At 47.3% G+C, this 13,486-nt stretch overlaps 1 protein-coding gene across 1 annotated transcript in view; it reads left to right on the top strand.

The window, feature by feature from the left end:
• The window catches only part of COBL (cordon-bleu WH2 repeat protein), a 180,434-nt gene extending 179,219 nt beyond the window's left edge, over positions 1–1,215 (top strand). The window contains exons 16-17 of the mRNA XM_088018680.1: positions 508–628; positions 1,196–1,215. Coding sequence (XP_087874806.1) covers positions 508–628; positions 1,196–1,215 — 141 coding nt within the window. The remainder of the gene's footprint in view (positions 1–507; positions 629–1,195) is intronic.
• Positions 1,216–13,486: the final 12,271 nt, after the last annotated feature.

Raw genomic sequence — 13,486 nt, 5'->3', positions numbered from 1 at the left:
GAGCCTGGGCCCCAAGAGGTGAAAAGCTTGCCTGAGGTTTGCACAGCTAGGAGGTGGCGGACCACAGCAAGTCTAACCCTCAGGCTCGTGCCTTCTGGAAAGAAAGGAAAAAACCAAGTTTGGGAGTTGTGTGGAGGAGCAAGAAGTTGTGCCGCGAGAAGGGAGGTGGGGTGGAGAGCGGGGAGAGAAGGGCAAGACCAGAAGGGCCCAGGTGGGCGCTGGCGTGGCGCAGCTGGACGCGCGCGCATCGGGACCGCGGCTCGGGAGCAGGGTTGCCGCAGGAGCGGTCCTGGGACGCCAGGTTCCGGCCAGGGGCCGAGGCCAGGCTGTGCGCGCTCATGATCTCTGCTTGCTTTCTGCTGCTTCGAATGGCGTTCAAAAGCCTTCATGTTGATTGTTTCCTGGATGAGTCGAAGTGTTGTGACCCGCCTTACCCATCCTGGGAAGGTCTGTGCCAGTACGTGCTTATATGGCACGGCTGAGGCTTTGATGGCCTCAACGGTTTAGAGGACGCCCTGGGGCAAAAGTGCCCAGGACGAGAGTGACATGGGGGACCGTGTCCCTCTGCTCTCCGTCACTGCTCTACCCAGCTGCGCCGCCGTGTGCGTGGATGACCTCAGGGCTGAACGTACAGGACCAGGTCACTGCTCCTCTCAGGGACCCCAGGACCCCTTCACCCCCTTGCACGCTGCCTCTCAGAATCACGTAAGACCGGCTGCTGGAGATGGGACCTTGAAGGACAGGCAGGCACTGGACGGTCCACGTGCCCGCCTGTGTATTTTTCTCACAAGCCTGGTTAGATGGCGCTTCTCTGCTCAGCGTGGACCACGAGGATCTCCATTGGCTTTGCCACAAATGCGCTCTGGGGTATATGTTATGGCAGGTGAATCTCAAATCATTTGCGCTTTGCTTCTTAGTGCTTCTTCTGCTTCCTTTTACCTTCTGGGCTGTTAGAGTCGTGGAACCTTGAGGAAAATGTGATAAATGGAGGGCTCTGGGGTCCACACAGAGTGGGCTGAGCTCCCCTGGGCCCTCAGCATGTGCGGATTCTCCTTCACCGGCTCCTGGGTGTTTGGTGAGGGCTCCAGGTCGGGTGTGGCTGGGAGGACTTCATGGCCCCGAGGGATGTTACTGGCCTTCCCAGGGCTGGTGTGAGGGGCTCCCATGCATAAGTCTCCCGGCTCCCCTCCTCCAGGTGGCGGTCCAACCTCCTAGCTGGGGTGCCCACGCAGTCTGGGAGGACTCTCAGAGAGGCAGGACAGTTGGGGCTAAAACTCAGACGATCTCCTCCCGGCCACCTGTAGCATACAAGATTTGCTTTGGCAGGGATGCTACTTAACGGTAAAATACAAAAGGGTCAGTTGGACGCGTAAGGAATAATCACCTTAAAAATGACTGGCATTGGGGTGTGGACCTGGCTTAGTCAGTTTAGCGTCTGGCTCTTGATCTCTGCTCAGGTCTTGATCGCAGCGTCCTGAGTTCAAGCCCTGTGTGGGTGTCCATGCTGGGCATGGAGTGTATTAAAAAAAAAAAAAAAATGCCTGGCATTTTTCAAGGCAATTAAAAGTACATTTACCTTCACAGTGTGACAGCAAATTATTTTAATGAGATAATTTCTCTGCCTCTGTATTTGTGGTGATCAGAGAAATTTCCAGCTCTAGATCAGAGCATTGGCAGTCCTGCTCTGTCTGCGGGTGCTTCTTCAGGGGCACACCTGCTCTGCCTGAGTGCAGGGCTCAGATGGACGGCCCAGCACCCACGTCCTTCCCCGACTCCATCCCACACTCATAGTAACGGGGAGCCTGTCTGCATCTGACAGCCCTCAGTGGTCTGTTTTAAATGCATTCTTTCGGGAGCCTGGAATGAACTCCAAGCACCCTCTGCATCTGTGCTTATATTTAAAGCACTCACACTTCCAAACATCCACTCTGCAAGCATTTCCTGAGAAACGCCCAGAGTCCAGGGCCTGTGGTCCTGCTCAAGACAGAAAAGTGAACGAGGCAGTGTCTGCGCCCTCGTGGGCTCTCAGCTGGAAAGAGAGGGTGTGGAGTCGGTTGTTGACCCTGGGACCTTCTCGCCAAGTTAGGGACGTGATGAAGGCCTCAGAGACGCTTCCTTGTGTGCCCTGGCTCTCCTCCAGGCCCAGACGGTCCTAGCCCTGTCACCTTCCTGGGTGCGAAGGCTGTGGCTTCCATCCCACAGACAGGCTAGCGGGGTGCAGACGTCATGACTTACCCCAGGCCTGAACTGGGTGGGCGCTGCTGCTGAGCCCGGCTCCGTGTGGGCGCATTCTTCCAGTGCGGGAATGGACTGATGCCGACCACACGCGTGTCATGACGCTTGGCCTTGACCGTGGACCCCATGAGACATGATCAGACAGGTGACGCTGTCACCGTAAATGCCCAGGAGGCCTCCACGCCAGGACAGAAACCAACAGCGGCAGCACACCTCTTTCCTCCAGGCCAAAAGTTGTCTTCCCTGGAGGGTCAGAGAAGCCACGTTCCCGTAGCCGGGAACAGTGACTTGTGTCAGAACAGGAAACCCCACGTGAGCCAGAATTCCGTCACACGCCAGGTTTGGGCTGCTCGTTCTGCGAACCTGAACACGGGTTTGGTTAGAGTGGACTAGTTCAGAGGTGCAGACGGGTCAGTTCCGCCTGCACTGACCCTTGGCATGTGATCCTTCTGCCCTGGTCGGATCTACCAGGTGACCTGTTCTTTCTGCAGGGGGCACACAGGGAAGCCTGTCCTGAGAAGCCACCAGTGCAGTGACCCCCTCAGGGCCCTCACAAACCTTGGCCCCTGCTCCGGGCACGCTATGCCCCATGTTTTACCAACTACCCCCCACTCATCGCACACGTGCGTGTGGGAAGCACGAGCCCTTGGAAAGCCCCCCCTCAGTTCACGGGCTGGACTGGCTCCCCCCTCTCACAGCTCACGCCAGCTCCCTTAGTATCAAATCACAGCTCTAACTTCTGGAATAATCAGTGCCACATGCTTGGTGCTTGCCCCTCCTACCTGACTATACCCAAGCGCCGTGCCCTGTTCCTGGCACCATGGTGGGCGCTCGGTACCAGTTACTCAGATGAGGGACAGAGAGAACAAACTCACCCTTTGCCTGCCATGTTTGCCGGCTCCCACCTGGGAACCCAGCACGTCCCGCATTCTTGCGCCCATCACTCCTCTACTCCATCATCACTAGAACATCTCGCCAAGAATCCACTTCAAGCTGGGAAAAAAACACCATCTTTTCCTTTGGAAATTTAGAGGAGTTCTGTGCATCCTGTGTCTTCCCTTACTGGTCCCTTTCCCAGTCCGCAAAGTTGGCCAACAGCTCATCAACGCCCCAGAGCGAATCTGTCCCCTCTGGGAGACGGGAGCTTACTAGCAAGTTCTGTAGCTCTGATTATTCCTTTCCTCCCCCTGGATACCATTTCCCTGTCACCACTGTCCCTCTCACCTCTTTCCATAGAAACATCATTCTCCTTGGCAGGCGAGGAAACAAAATGAAACTTGGATATTTTTACAGCTTTCTGGGTTGGCCTCAAACTCTAAGCTTTGTCCTTACATTGATTTTCTTCTTGTCCAACCAAAACAAAAGAGGATCTTTCAGGAAGCAAAACTATCCCTTGCCTCAGCCCAGATAGCAGTCACTTACTGATGTGGCTTAAATTTGGGTTGACGCTAGTGGCCATCAATATGGTTTATGCTTCATTTGTGGTTAACTGAACCACCAAGCTCCCTGTTGTGAATTGTTATCTGAGCCAGATCGTTTTAATGCTGTCCTCATGCAATTTCCATTTTTATATAACACTGAGGAGTTTTCCTTTCCACTTCTAAATATTGTCTTAATTTGCTGAAAACTTTTCAAATCTGGATTCAACCGTTGTATTGATATTGGCGGCGGTGAGCATGCCTTCCAGGTCTCCAACCCAGCCATCGATTCAAACATTCACCGGCCCAGGGCTCCAGCTCTCTGACACTGAGGTTTCTGGCCCGCCAGAAGCGGGCTCACTGCCAGGAGAGCAGGTGAGGGCCAGCCCCTCCCGGCTTCACCGTCCTGCCCTAGAACTGCCCCACCAGCCCACACCCCCATGTACCCTTTGCGCCCTGAGAAATTGACCTTAGTAGCATGGAACTGCTCTCCGAAGGCGGCTTCTCCCAGTGTGCCTGGCTTTAGGTGACAGAGGCACGCTGAGCCATCTCCTGCCCCACCCCCAAACCCTCATTTGGTTATCACCCTAACTCACCCACTGGAAAGCTCAGTGGTGGGGCTGGGGGTGAGTGAAGCATGTGTCAGACCCCAAGACTCGCCCAGACTGCATGCAGAGTCAGACTCCAGAGCGTGCACTCTGAACTCTGCACACGGTCTTAGTGTCTGTTTTTTTAAAGTTTTGGTAAATGATATCTTCATTAAGTGTCATTATTTTTTCCATTTGTTTTTTAGAGAGAGAGGGAGAATGCATGCAAGCAAGGGGGAGGGGCAGAAGGAGAGGGAGAGAGGATCTCAAGCAGACTCCCCGCTGGGCACAGAGCCTGACATGGGGCTCGATCTCATGACCCTGAGATCATGACCTGAGCCAAAACCAAGAGTCAGACGCTTAGCCAGCTGAGCCACTCAGGCACCTCTAGTTTTTCTACTTTTACTGATATATAATTGATAGAGAGCACTGTATAAGTTTGGGACATACAGCAGAACGACTTGACAATGAAATAATCACTGTAGTAAGTTAACATTCATCATCTCGTGTAGACCCAAAAAGAAAAAGGTGTTTTTCCCTTGTAATGAGAACTTTTAGGATTTGCTCTCTAAACAGCTTCCCTCCATGACTTCCAGCGGTGTGAGCTATAGGCATCATGCTGTGCATTACATGCCTGGTATTTCTGTATCTTATAACTGGAAGTTTGTACCGTTTGACCACCTTCATCCAGTTTCCCCTCCCTCCACCCCCTGATTCTCGTAACCACAGCTCTGATCTCTTCTTCTATGCATTTGATTTTTTAAAGGTTGCACATATAAGTGAGATCATACAGTATTTTTCTTTGTCTGACTGACTTCACTTAGCATATCTATCCACCCATCTACCCCCTACCCACCCACACCGTTTTATTTTTTATGGATTTTAAAGTAAATTAAAAACACCAGTACACCTCACTCATAAATAATTTAGTGTGCATATTATGAGAGGCTCATACTTTTTATGATTGTTTTTGAGATAAAATGTTTGTACAGTGAAGTGCACACACCTTAAGGGCACTATCTGATGAGTTCAAAACCCATTTGTACAGACTTCACCCCCACTGAGTTTGAGTTTGGTTTTGGACGAGTACTGGGGAAGAAGATAATTGAAATAGTTACTTTAAATTCCCTGTTCTCAGGATATGTGTGTTTACATACACATATGTACACATATTTGGGAGTGATTTATGGCAGCTTGCATTATCTAGCCCAAAGGAGGGGTATCACTGGCATGGCTGCATGCGGGCTGGTTAGAGAAGGGAAAGCTTGGGACAAGCCTGGAGAGGGGACAAAATAGAAGACACAGGGCTAGCCCAGAGCAGAGGACATGGACCAGTCTATGCCTCTGGCAGAGCAATAGGAAAAGGAGTAAAACAAAGCTTTTCAAGTATGTTCAACTCTCACCTGTCTGAATCCCTGGGAATGCCTGCTAATGGCCAAGATGAAGTTTCAGGGACTGGAATTACCATCCACCTGAGATAACCAAAAACTCAGACAAAATGTAAGAAACAGTGTGTTTTTTTTGAAGTCACTGGACAGCAGGCAACAAGGAACAGGACCGCTGAGAGACAGGAAGCTTCCCGGCCATCGCACAAGCAGAGGAAGTCAGCAGTGGCCAGCAGACTCCCAGGGTTGGGGAGCAGAGCTGAGAGTCTGGGTTCACCGAGGCAGCTAAGGTGTGCAGCACAGAGTCCTGAACAGCAGATTGCAACATGGAGAGAGAATTCCAGAGGCCTGCAGAGGGTCTTCCTCTGGAATAGTCAGTGCAGTGCTGAGGGGCACATGCATGTGAGGCCGGGACAGAGCCACGTGGTAGGGTAAGAAGGAGCAGCACCTGGAGCTCACACAGCCAGACTGGGAGACTCCGTGTGGCTCTCACACTACACAGCACATCTTCACAGCAACGCCCAAAACCATCAAAGTGTTTCCACATAACCGCCTCCCAGAATAAAGCTCAAAAGTATTTGTAGGAATGCAAAAATATCCAGCACCCAATGAGGCAAAATTGACAGTGTCCAGCATCCAATCAAAGATTACTGTTGCCACAAAGAGGCAGAAGGATATGAAACACTGTATGCTGAAAATGAATCGCTGAAAACCTCCCTAAAATAGACACAGATGTTAAAATTGGCAGATGAGGATATGGAAACGGTTAATATAATTATATTTAAAGAATCCAAATATTACAGTGTATGTTCTGTGACCACAACAGGATTAAATTAGAAATCAATAACAAAATGATCTCTGGAAAATCCCAAATATTTGAAAACTAAATAATACAACTCTTAATCACCCATGGGTCAAAGAAAAAAACTCAAAAGGGGAATTGCAAAGTATTTTGAAACAAATGTAAATTTAAACACACTATAAAGTGCGTTTGCTGCTATAAAATCAGTACTTGGGGGAGAACCCTATAGCACCACATCTCCATAAAGAAGAAAGACTACATGGGGCGTCTGGGTGGGTCAGTCGTTGAGCGTCTGCCTTCGGCTCAGGTCATGATCCCGGGGTCCTGGGATCGAGCCCCACATCGGGCTCCCTGCTCGGCGGGAAGCCTGCTTCTCCCTCTCCCACTCCCCCCCCCCCCGCTTGTGTTCCCTCTCTCGCTATACCTCTCTCTGTCAAATAAATAAATAAAATCTTTAAAAAAGAAGAAGAAGAAGAAAGACCACAGATGAATGACCTCACTTCCACTTTAAGAAACTAGAAAAAGAAGAGTAAAAATTAAACCTGGAATGAGCAGAAGAAAATAAATCATAATGGTCAGAGCAGAAATCAGTGAAATAAAAAAGAAAAAAAAAATAAAGCAAAATCAATTAAACCAACGGCTTACTCTTTCATAAGACCAATAAAGGTGATCAACCTCTAGCCAGATTTATCAGGAAAAAGAAAGAAGACAATTTATCAGGATCCAGAAGGAGGGATGTACTATCACTGCAGATTCTACAGATAGTAAAAGGATAATAAGGCAACGTTATGAACAACTTTATGCAATAGACGAAATCTTTGAAAGACCCAAACTATCAAAGCTCACTCAAAAGGAAATAGATAACCCAAGTAGCCCTGTATCCATTAAAGAAATTGAATAACAAGTGAGAAACCTTCCCCCACCCGTACACACCCAAAAAAACAAAGCACTGCCACCCATCCCAGGTGACTTCACTGGTGAGTTCTATCAAACATACAACATTCACCAAGCAGCACATCCAAATTTTCTAGAAATTTTGTTCAGAATTTCCTGAGGAGGAGAGGTGACTCCCCAACTCATTCTACAAAGATAATATTACCTTGATACCAAAACCAGACAAAGATACCAGAAGGAAAGAAAATTATTATAAAGCAATAGTCCTCATGAATATAGATGCAAAACAAAAAAAAACCACCTAAATTGAAATTTAGCAAATCAAATCCAACTATATGTAACAAGAGTAACATCATGTTCAAGTGGGGTTTAGCTCAACAATGCAAGGTTGGTTTGATATTTGAGAAAAAAGTCCTATTAACAAACTAAAAAAAAAAGAAAAACCCTGATAATCTCAATAGGTACATTAAAAGAATTTGGCAATTCAACACCCATTTCTGGTGAAAACTTTTGTAACCTAGGAAAAGAAAAAACTGATAAAAGGCATCAGTGGAAAACCCACAGCCAACATCTTAGATAATGATGGAAGAGCAAATACTTGCCCCTAGAATCAGAAACAAAGCAAGAATGTCTGCATTTTATTCAGCATTGTACTGGAGGTGCTAAGCCTTGTAAGTAGGCAAGGGAAGGGGGGGAAGGAAGGAAGGCAGGAAGGAAGAGGGGGAGGAATGCATCCCTATTGCAAAGAAAAGAATAAAGCTCTTTCTACAAACCATGTGATGGTCTATGTTAGAAAACCCAGTGGGAACTATAGATAGAGTCTAAGATTATTAAGTAAGTCTGACAATGTTATAGGATACAGCAGCATTACAAATACAGCTGTATTTCTAAGTATTAGTAGTGAACAATCAGAAATTAGATTTTTTAAAATAATAATTTTCAAGAAAATCACAAATATTAATACTTAGGGATGAATTTGACCGAAGATGTACACAATGACAAAGCATTGCTGAGAGAATTTCAGAAAACCTAAATAAATAGGTGGATGGCTCCTATTCTGAAAACTCAGTATGGTTATGCTCCCCAAATTGAACTGTTAATTCAATGTAACCCCAGTCAATATCCCAGTAGGCTTTTTGTAGAAATTGGCAGGCTGTTTCTAAAATTGAGATAGTAATGCAAAGACCTAGAAGAAGATTCAAGTCAGTGGACTATCACTTCTTCATTTCAATACTTATAATAATGCCAAAGTAATTCAGACAGTCTGGTAACTGACATCAAATAGGTCAATGGAAGAGAATAGAGAGCCCACAGATAGACCCATGTATTTAGAGAAATGATTTTTGACAAAGGTGTAGAGGCAGTTCAGGGGAGAAAGGACAATTTTTTTCAAAAATGGCATTGCAACCACTGGATATTCCTATGCATGATAATTAACTTTGATCCATACATCACACAAGGTAATGTAACTCAAAATTAATTATAGATCTAAATCTGAAACTGAAAACTATAACATTTCTAGATGAAAACATAGGAGAAAATCTTTGTGACCTTGGCTTAGGCAAAAATGTCTTGGATTTGAAGCCAAAAGCACAATCCATAAAAAGGGCAAATTGATAAATTGGATTTCATCAAAATTAAAACCTTCTGCCCTTCACAAGAGCATACCATTAAGAGAATGAAAATACAAGCTTCATAGTATGACTACATATTGGCAAGGCATTTATTTGATAAAGGACATATATTTAGAATTCATAAAGAAACTGTAAGAAAGCAAACAAGTCAATAAATGGGCAAGATATTTGAATAAACACTTAAAGAAGATATACAGATGCAAATAAGCATATGAGTAGATATTCCACATATTGATCATTATTGAAACGCAAGTTAAAACTGTAAGATTCCCGCTACATACCTCCTCATATGGCTGCAAATTTAGTGGAAAGTGACAGTACAGAATATCGACAAGATGTAGAGCAACTGGAACTCTCAAGACCTGTTAGTGGGAATGTAAAATGGTACAACTACTTTGAAATGTAGTTTGGCACTTTCTTCAAGAGTTACAGCTGCAGCTACCATGTGGTCCAGCGGTCCTTCACCTAGGTATTTACCCAAGAGAAATGAAACATATGTAAATGCAAAGACTTGTATTCGCATGCAATATACATGGTTTTATTTGTAGTTCCCTCAAACTGGAAACTGTTTAACCTTAGCCTTTATCTTTTTTTAAAGATTTATTTATTTATTTGAGATAGAGAGAGCACGCCCTTGAGTGGGGGGAGGGGCAGAGGGAGAGGGAGAATCTCAAGCAGACTCCGTGCTGAGCGCAGAACCTGACGTGGGGCTCAATCTCACAACCCTGAGATCATAACCTGAGCCAGAATCAAGCATCAGATGCTCAACTGACTGAGCGACCCAGGTGCCCCTAATCTTAGCCTTTAAAGCCGTTGAAATATCTCCTTCGAAACTATACAAATCAGGTTTTCTGCCGTTGGACAGGAGGATGCAGGGCGAAGCTAAGAGTGAGAGTTAGAGCTCGTGCATTCACTCATTCGTGCCATAAACACGGAGCACTCAGTAAGTTCTGTGCCCCGAGGAGGGAGTGAGAGTCCGATGGTTCCTCCTCAAGGAGCCTCTCTGCAAAGTGAGGGAGCAGGGAGTCTGGGACACGGGAGCAGCCTGGGGTAGCTGACAGAACGGGGGGTGATTGCATCAGCCCTGACAAGGACTGGGGTCAGGAGAGCCTCTCTCTGGAGATAGTATGAACACCTATTTCCAAAGGACTCAAAGCTTTCCAGCTGGAAAGGCGCATCCCCAACAGAGAAACCCCACATGCAAAACCTGTCCAGAGGAGGGAAAGACCCCAGCAGATCCCACAAGCTAAGAGGGGTTCAGGGAGGCCTGGGGCCTGGGGGCAGCTGACGGCTCTGGCAGATGTACCACAGCCCTCCAGTGGGTTCATACTTTCTTTCCTGAAAAAGAACTGGCAGGAGCAAGTCACTGGAAGTGTTTAAGGATGTTTGTGTTCCAGAAATATTCTCCTTGGGGCTGTAAGTAGAATGCGTATCGATGTGGAAACCCATGCTGGAAGAGTAATGGCAAGGATGTTCTTGCACGTAGCTCCTTAGCACCCTGATCTGTGCGCCCTGGGCCAGCCCCACTGGCTCATCCAGGTCCCCCAAGTAACTGTGGTTCTCTCTCTACTGCAGGTGCCCTTGCTCGTGTAAATCATTGAGAAGATCAGATCGTGGCAGACACCCACCTGTGAGCCATCCACAGTCACCGCCGGAGGACACCGCGTGGCAGGGGGCATCGGGATTTGGTGAACTTTCTTGTCAACAGGCCAAACTCACACAACTGATTTTCAGTCCTGCAAAATGGTTCCAAGGGAGAGCGAGATGCTGCTCAGCCATGCAGCTTATGTGCCAAGGAAACATGTTTGCCTCTGAACATCTAAAGTTGCCAATAAACTATTCTTGTTGGCAGGTTAATGGGCATATGAATGCTGGAGTCCAACACTACACTGAATTATGGTGACCTTAGACTGATTCTGGACCTTTGAGATTTTACCACATAGAGATGGTTAAGACCATTTAGCTCTTTGAAATCTTTTGAATTCTAATGAAATATGTATAAACCAATTGAAACAATCTGCATGTAATACACTCTGTGATATTTCAGTAGCAAGAAAGGAGCAGAAGATGGCTGTTGAGTAATGAAACCATTGAATTTTTATCCCACAAAAATGTGGGGTTACAACCTCACAGAGGGTCACAGACCATGATCTGACCAACTAAGCTTTTAAAAAATCAACAGTTATCACCCAGAATAAAATCACACCTGATGTCTGGACAGGCGTTTCTGATTCTCCGAGGGTGACAGTGACAGAGATCAGAAAGTCATTGGTGTGGACGGTCAGTGCCCCACTTTGCAGGCATCCCCAGTGGGCTGGGAAGTAGAATGAGTCATTCCCACCCCCTCCCGGGAGGGCTGTGTATGGAGCCCGGCGACTGCCCTGAGAACCTTCTGAAATCCTGCACGGGGCCAAGAGTCAGGACATTGGGTGGGTGTCTTGCATGTCGCCATGATCAGATCAAAACTGTGCTGGTATTTCACGGTTTGGGTTCAGTCTGGGCGTGTTTACGCAATGGATCAGTGGCCCCCCTGTATCATACGGAAGGCTTTTCTCAGCACCGGGTATTCTGCCCCGGGATTTATGTTTAGACACAGTGCTAGTTTTTCACTTCTCTCTGTAAAGCCTTTTGTTACAATGAAAAGAACTCTTTAAGAGATGAATAGAAATCAAGAGGAGTTCATGAAATAAAATCTCTATCTTAATGGAACAACAAATATAGTGAGATCATTTTAACATTTCACAACTGTTTCAGATCGAGAATGGAAACTTTACTCTGCATTGTCTGATGATAGTTGCTCACCTTCCCAGAGTGGCAAGAGCATCAGCCTATCTCTCTTAAACCACATGTCTCTATGTGTCTTTTAGTGCCACAAATAAAAGAAAATGAAATTGTAGCCATTGTGTGAATTTCATGACTTTATGCCACAGTCTGTTTGGATGCCCTTATTCCAGAGTAGAAAGGAGAGATTCGGTCATTCAGTGAATAATATTCATGACTGCCTGCTACACTCCGCTGGGCAGCAGAAAGCAAAACAGACAAGAATGCCTGTGCTCATGGAGTTTACTTTACAGGGGAGGAGACAAACCATGAGAAACATAGGTAAGCAAACTATTGAGTATATTTAGAAGCTGATAGTGTGTAGGAGAGAATCAAGAAAAGGGATGTAGAGTGAAATAGGGTGATGAAGAGAGTCCTCAGTGATACAGTGATGTTTGAGTAAAACCCTGAAGGAAATGAGAGAGCAGACCATGGGTTGATGCATAACTGGCTAGGGAAGGAGCAAGTGCAAAGGCCCTGTGGCAGAATTTGCCCAGCGTATTGAAGGAACCAGGGGGACGGTGTGAAACACGGGTGGTCATGCAAAAATATGGAGTTTTCCAGCCTCTGACCCCCTGGTCTTTGCACACTCGGTGCCATATTTCCCAGAGCCACCTTGCTCCCCAGGCAGAGCAAGAGAGGAGCAGACGCAGTGGGCCCAGAAGTGGGCCTCGAGGATGAGAAAGGTTGTCCAGTCGAGGGCACCCCATCGCTGGTTCCTTTTTCTCCTGCGGTAAGGGATCAACTTTATACTAAATTGACTTTTTGTTGAAATTGTGTTATGTCCTGCATCTCCAGCTGCGCTCAAGCCTTGGGTTTTGAGCTGTGGAACAGGGACCAAGACAGCCTTCTGGGTCATGCTGTAGTCTCTCCACAGTGTTTTCACAACTGTTCTTGGTTGTTCTCACTAAACCTGAGTGCTGGCGAGATGCCATTTTCCAGATGAGGAAACAGGTCCGAGAAGATGGAGCAGCTAATGGAGCAACTCGATTACATGCCTCTCATTCTAGGCTCCCTTATTCCTCCAGCACTAAATCTAATCTCCTCAGCCTAGAAGGCTCCCCGTGGCCTATGTCCCCTCCCTACACCTGTTTCCCACATCACTGTGGAACCAGCACCAGGTTGCAGGATGAGAGCACGTGGCACATGCTCATTCCTCCTGCGATCCCCCTGCAAGAAATACACCCCCCACCTGCCACCTGTCAGCAGGCAACCCAACCCTGCCCTCAAGACCCTGCTCCTAGGGCGCCTGGGTGGCTCAGTTGGTTCAGCGACTGCCTTCGGCTCAGGTCATGATCCTGGAGTCCTGGGATCGAGTCCCACATCGGGCTCCCTGCTCAGCGGGGAGTTGAGCTTCTCCCTCTGACCCTCTTCCCTCTCGTGCTCTCTGTCTCTCATTCTCTCTCTCTCGAATAAATAAATAAAATCTTTAAAAAAAAAAAAAGACCCTGCTCCTGACATGTGTCTGCTATGGTCAAGCCCTCCTCCCCGATACCCTGCAAACTCTTCTGCCAGTTACCTCTGCCTTTCCTCCATGGTGCTCCTCACCTCTGCCTCACCCCTGCCTTTGTTACCACAGCAAGTAGAGTGGGCAGCAGGTCTGAAAAGGCTTCCCGGCTCCAGAGCACATTGCCTGCATGCCCCAGGAGAACACCCGATTCATAGCTGTTAGCCCAGCATCAATAAAGATAGCGTCCCCCTCGCATCCTAA

Source organism: Eumetopias jubatus, unplaced genomic scaffold (assembly GCF_037043125.1).
Source record: "Eumetopias jubatus isolate StellerSeaLion01/CBP00866 unplaced genomic scaffold, mEumJub1_p1.0 scaffold_14, whole genome shotgun sequence".
In the NCBI taxonomy this organism is placed as follows: Eukaryota; Metazoa; Chordata; class Mammalia; order Carnivora; family Otariidae; genus Eumetopias; species Eumetopias jubatus.
The sequence above is the reverse complement of the archived record's forward strand: the minus strand, read 5'-3'. Positions and strand labels throughout refer to the sequence as shown.